The sequence below is a fragment of the Pteropus alecto genome, unplaced genomic scaffold (assembly GCF_000325575.1).
Source record: "Pteropus alecto unplaced genomic scaffold, ASM32557v1 scaffold398, whole genome shotgun sequence".
Lineage (NCBI taxonomy): Eukaryota > Metazoa > Chordata > Mammalia > Chiroptera > Pteropodidae > Pteropus > Pteropus alecto.
The window spans coordinates 1,716,372-1,722,944 of NW_006442497.1; the positions used below are offsets into that span (position 1 = coordinate 1,716,372).

Below are 6,573 nucleotides of genomic sequence, written 5' to 3' on the forward strand. Positions count from 1 at the left end.
GGGTTAACACCTGTATAGAGCTTGGAACAATACCTAGCACAACATAAAAAATAAATAATCAATATACTACTGTTGATAGCTACCACTGTCATCATCACCAAGGCCCTCCTCTCTCCTAGCCCCATTCTGTTACACTGCCAGGTATCACTGTCCCATCAAAGCTACTGAACCTCAGCACATAGGAGCAGGCCCAAACCCCAGCCTACCGCCATCGAGGGCCACTGCTAGGGCCGCAGCACCCAGCCCCATCAGGAGACCACTGGACTCTAGCCTCAGATCTCAATGCTTTTTGGACAGCCTGCTGGTCTCACCAGCCTTTCTTTACACTGCCCCCTTTCCATTCTGCCTTTTGCAAACCCCATCTAAGCTTAGCCAAATTTCCTACCCCAGGGACAGTGGCCTTTGTTGCCCAGGCCAACCTTTGTACAGAGTCAAACTCCTCTCCTCAGCCCAGACTGAACCAAAGGTACAAGTGTTACTACGGCCCCTGAAGTCAGGTTCATGGCTCAACACTGTCAGTACAAACAAGAAAAAAATCCATCAGCTTTCCCCAAGTCTCGAGCCAGTATCTTCTTGCTTTCAAACCAAGTCAATTTAACATCTGACACTTGTGCCAAGAGCCCACATCAGGAAAAGCTGATCCTTTCAGCTTTTACAACCTTCGCTGACAATTCCCCACCCAGCCTCGGATCACTGGCCTTAGCAACGGGTTCCCTGCAGGCTCCCTCAGTGATGTCTGCTGCATCGCCTGCCACCCTCCTGCCCAGGCTCTGAGAGCAGACGGACATCTGCAGCCTAGCATAGGCACCGACCCCTCTGAGACCAACAAATACATTGGATTGTTAAAGGACGGGGTTGTGGAATTATAATTGGCCTTACTTTCTGGGAACAAAATCCCGAGCATGTCTCCACTGTCACGTTCGCCTGTATCAGGGAGTCAGGGAAGACGTGTGTAATGTTCTCCGGCAGTCTGAAGCACCCTCGGTACATGACGGTCCTCCCTGAGGGGAAAAATGGGTTTCTGGTAAGAAATGGTGCCCATGGTTGTTGGTGCCTATGGTTATTGGTGCGTGTCACAAGGGAAATTGGTGGTTTCAGATCCTGAAACAGGTGTAACTATCCTCAAGAAGGGAAAATTTCAAATCAGAGAGGGTAAACTGCCCTGGATGGGGTGTGGTCAAGCCAAGCTCCTGAGAGAAACCAGGCACCAGAACCTTGGTCACCCAGGGTCACTGACAAGGGTGAAACTATTGGCTGAAACTATTGAATTTAGGTCTCACTTCTCCCACCAGCTCCTTGGGGGACAATGTCCATTCACCTATCTATCATTCCTTCCTTCCTTCAACAATCCAGATTGTGTATCCATCACGTGCCAGATTCTACACTAGGTGACTTGAGAGGCTGATATTCTAGAAAACTCTATTTCCTCCCCACACATGTATAGAAAGATTTGGAAATCCCCTGCCATGTTCCCTCTCACTGTGCCATCAAGTCACACCACTGCTTTGCTTTCTCACTGATCTTGAACTCCCATCAAATTCTAAGAATATTACTCAAGCCTGCATTACAAAGGAAGCCTCCTGCCACATTGTTCTCCAGACCTTCTGTTGGAAAAGTCCAGCACCCTAGTTGCTTCCCTTAGTGCTGAACAAACCTTCTGGAATGTTCCAGCACCAACTGCTCATACTTCTTCCAGACTCATCAGAGTCTGTCTAAATGGCATCCTGGTTCTCGTCCCATGCTCCTTTGAATACCAAATCTCTTGGGTCTCAGCATCTCTCCTGCTCTCTCTGCCTGCTACAGCTCTTGGCCAGCAGCACAAACCCTCTCACCCCATGGTGGGAAGGTTCTCTCCATGCAAAACTGCAAAACAGGACTAAATCCTGGGTCTGGAAGCCCATCCAATCGACACAGCACCAGTGGTCTGGACATCAAGGCATGGATCCATGATGATGAAGATGAAGAAAAGCAGCCTGGTGCTGGAAAAGCAGTCTAGGCTGAGTGTCCTAATGGCCTGGGGTCAAGTCTTGGCACTGCCAGTGACTTCTTTTGAAACCTGGGTGTGTCACAAACTCAGAGACTCTCCGTTTCCTCCCCTGTGTGATGCCCATCAGCTAGAGTTGTTTTGAAGAGCAACATGTACCCACGTGCTGGCCCCTCATGGGGCTGCACCCTCTACAACCACCTTCCCGCTCTGGCTTTTGGTGTAAGGGTCTGGGTGATGTCTTGTGCTGGGCTCACAGAACTCCTTCCTATCCTGTGGCATGATTGGGCCTGAAAAGAACAAAACAGCTAGATCGACTGGGCTGGGGTCCTCAGCCAGCTGCATTGGGGTGGTGGGGAGAAAGGCTTCGAGGCATGTGGCAGGAAGGATGAGCAGCACAGGCAGGGCACAGGGTGAGTGGAGTCATCAGTGCCTCAGTGAGTCCATGGCCGCAGGGAGCTCCTCGGGGAGGCTGCATCTGGGTCATCCCTGTGCTCCCCATACCGAGCCCTGACTCTGACACCCAATAAGTGCTGAGCGGATGAATGAACTGAACACAACAGGGAATGTGAGGGTACAGCATACACTGCCAATAAGTCAGCAATGCAAGAGCTGCTGGAGATGGTGGCATCAGCTGCCTCTAGACATCAATGAGCAACTGTCAGGGAAGAGGCTGTCATCTAGTACAGTCTATCCACACCCTTCTCCCTTGTTCTGCAGGTGACAGCCCCAGGGCCACTTAGAGCAGAAGAACACCTCCAAGGTGAAAACACTGATAAACTGTTCTGTTCCAACCTCTGATCCCAACCCAGGGAGCACGATAATGGCTCTTATTCCTTGTATGTATTCCTTGCTGGTAAGAAGCTAAAATTTAAGATGGGTTGTCACTTGGTTGCCTCTTGACAGAGGTCCTGAGTTAGTTCATCCCCTTGAGAAGGGAGTAGGTAGGCAGAGGTCAACCGCATGGGCTCCACAGCCTATTACAGCTTTTACGCTGTACAACATTAACCACAACATCAAGTCTAGCCAACCCAAGATCTGAGCCTGGCTTGAATGATTGGGCTATCTGACCCTTAACCAATGGCAACCTGAAGCAAAACAATTACCTCGAAGAGTCAGTGGCTTAGCAGGCAAGAGGAGCTGGCAGGGCAGCATAGAGCCCACATAGAGACCTGGTCCTGCTGGGAAGCAGGGTATGGGGTCAGGGAAGCTAATGTTTAAACCCAGGGAAATCAAAGATCCAAGAAATCAGTCTGGTGCAATTTGGTCCTCAGGAAGCCCATCTGGATGCCTCGGTCATAGTGCAGGACTCAATAGATCCAGGACAGGACCTGGAACAGAGTTGGTGTCAATGACTATCTCTTGAATTAATGGTTTCATTAGTGAATCCATAAAGAGTGTGTTATCAGGGTCACCACTTCTGCCTCTGTTCTGCCATCAGTAGCCTTTGTTCCCAAGTATATCAGACCTGAACACAAGAACCTAAGTAGCCTGTCAACTGGGTTTGAGCACTGAGCCACTCTGACACCATATACAGTATGGTTCTCACAGCTGGGCTTGTGCTGCTTGGGAAATTCATTCGTTGCTAGGAGAGCTATCCCAGACACACCTCTGTAGTCTTAGCTTCTGGCCTGACATCTCTTGCCCTGAGCTCTGCCCTGTTCTTGAACTAATCCATCAGCTCTCCTAGAGCCCTGTTACTAGGTGTACAGCTAGAGGAGGTGTGTCCATGAGTCAGAGTACCTGGACTCTGGGCTGTGCCTCTATCATACACTGTCCCACCCTTACCAGTGGTGGGGGGTCGTCCCCCATGCTTTGACTTCTTCCTAACCTGGCCTCTCCGAATCATGAAAGGATGGCCTCCCACGTTCAAATGTGCACAACCATATTGATTTTATAAAGAAGGCTTTATAATTAGATGAAGTGGATCTGGGGCCCTTCGTCTTACAATGAGGACAAACCTGAGTTTTAGACGCATCTAGCTGGGCTCCCTCAGTTGCTATCTGTTTGATAGCACTTTCTGTTGAAATTCTTAAGGGTTCAATCTTGCTCTCTGAAGCATCCACTCACTCTCTCTCGTGGTTGATTATTTCCTCCTGAGTTCTGTATTTGAAGAAGCATGCTTATCTTCAGTGAGAAATTATCTATGGGAACTCTTTACACCTGGGTTGGTGGTATAGCTCTCAAGAGGTTTTACATCTGCCTCTGCCAGCACCTCCAGATGGCTCAGAGCCAATTTTTTTTTTTTGTTGGTACTTTTGGGATCAGGTAGATTTGACAAATTTGAACCTCATACAAATGCAGGCCTACAATGGAAAGTTCTTAGGAAGATTTTTTTTCCATCTGAAGCTCAGATCAAAACAGACAAGTTTTCTTTCTGTCTCCCTGAACTGGTAGGTGGTATTTCTTAAATCTAAAATTTTATTGAGTTATACTTCAGTGAAACTGAATTCCACTTTATGCAGAGGTTTCAGTCTAATTCCCTGCCTGATCATCCCCAAGATTCCTTCTCTGTCCTGCATGGACACCAAAATCTCAGCCTGTGGCCATCAGACCAGCAACTTTCCCCTGTGGAGACAAGAGCTACACAGCATCTTCTCTAACCCTCAGGCCAATACCATGATTTTTAGTTCTCTCTGCATTTCTGGAGCCAGGGCTTTCCTTACTTTCTTGCTAGTTCAACTATGCCTTTAAAATAATGTTTGTTCAATTTTATCTAACAGTTCTAGGTGTTTTACAGCTGGGGAGCTTTCAGATTGTCTGGTCTACCCCATTGCTAGAACTCTAGGTCTGCCTATACACTTTACAAAAATAGACTGGAACCCAGAGAGGGAAAGCGAGCTGCCTGAGGCGACACAGCATGTTTGTGACATACCTAGGCCTAGCCCCCAGGCCTCCTGATCGGTTTCTCTCCCCTGCAGGGAACAAGGAAAGAGGTGCCTAAGTTAAGAAGTCAAATAACGTTTGGCAGACCCTAACCCCACTGCCCACTGAGAGGAGCCTATCCAGGGAAGATGGTGAAAAAGGGAGGGCACAGGTTCTGTCCCAAGTAATTCGGACTAGGGGCTGCAGGAGGGAGCAGTTGGAGAGTAGGGGACAGATAGAGCTTAGGGAAAGGCTGGCACACTCACGCTTCCTGGAGCCTGGCTGCAGCTCCTCCACTCGGTACACAGAGAGCCGGCCAACACCCCCGCACACGGAGCCCTTCTCCCCCTTGCACTCATGGTTACACTCCTCTGGCCTGACACTCATCACTGGGAGCCGGTTCCCGCAGTAGCACTCTGCCCCGGCTTCCAAGCCAGCATATGTGTAGGACCTGCAGGGAGAGTGAGGCCTGGGTTAAGTCCCGCCATGGGCTCAGAACTAGGGCTGGGGTCCTGACAGCACCGAGGTCTGGATCAAGGAATGACAGCTGGGTCTGGGGCCAGGTTGCAGTTGAGGTTAGGTTTGAGTGAGGAAGCAGGGGCCATGGCCATAAGCATGTGTTTGGCCTTAGGAGTCAGTCTCAGCCAGACTTAGGGGTTATCTGCGTAGAGAACAGTCTTTCTTTTGTGATAAACTAATTGAATCAGCCCCATTGGTCCCTCTCATCAGGCCTGAGCTTTATCCCCTAAAGGGCCATCTACGGTAACAGGTTATGATGGAATGCTGGAAACCTGTCCTCAGTATGGGAGGGAAGGAGCCCTAACTGGTGGCATTTGCCAATTCCTGCGGTGTAAATACTCCCACCCCAGATTATCTCAAGCTACCAATGGTGTAGTAATGGGCTTATAACATTTCTAAAAATGTAACTCTTTCTTCTTGTGAGCCAGCATGAGCTGGCTCCAGCACACTAGTGGTCCCAGTTGCCTTCTGCGTGTTAACAAACAGACCCTGCTACAAGCCCCTCTCCCCAAGGACTGTTCTTTACCCACTTCACCCACAGTTGTAATGCTGCAAGTAAAGAAAGATTGTAAATGAAACTGATATCGTATCACACAGGATTTTACCTGTGGTAAGAGACCAACATTTTCAAACTTGCATCTCAGTGGTCCTAAGTGTAAAAACCCAGATGGAAAACCCAAACACAAGCTCCTAATCTTCATCTGGCCCTTTGCTAGCTGTGTGACCCTGAACATCACTTACCAACTCCGAGTCTCAGTTTCCTTAACTGTTAGGAGAATAAAATGAGATTGTGTCAGTCTCAGTTTTAGCTTTATCTAGACTGTAAAGTCTGCACACCTGAGCAGGGACATTGTTCTTTCCCTCTCTGGCCTCAGTTTCTCCATCTATAAAATGTGTATATTTCTCTGCTGCCTAGCAGAAGGTGGCAAAGATTTATATGACACAAAAAATGTGGAAAAAATCTAATACGATAGAAATGAATCAAGAGTACCATCTGCTGATTCCGTTTTACCCGTCTGCTGTGTGTGAACACACATGCGTGCGTGCACACATACACACACGCGCGCACACGCAAATTGTGAGTATCCTGATGGTAGGGACCAGTCCCTGGCATATGACTAGTGTTTTGTAACTACTGAGTGAGCTGGCAGTATCAGAAAAAGCAAATCTTATTATAAACACATGATAGAAATAAATTTTTCCTG

The 6,573-nt window shown here is 48.5% G+C and overlaps 1 protein-coding gene across 1 annotated transcript in view; it reads right to left on the reverse strand.

Moving 5' to 3' along the window:
• The window catches only part of WSCD1 (WSC domain containing 1), a 33,151-nt gene that overhangs the window by 18,908 nt on the left and 7,670 nt on the right, over positions 1-6,573 (reverse strand). The window contains exons 3-4 of the mRNA XM_025040189.1: positions 5,116-5,300; positions 880-1,001 (exon numbers count right to left, since the gene is read on the reverse strand). Of these exons, the coding sequence (XP_024895957.1) occupies positions 880-1,001; positions 5,116-5,300 (307 nt within the window). The remainder of the gene's footprint in view (positions 1-879; positions 1,002-5,115; positions 5,301-6,573) is intronic.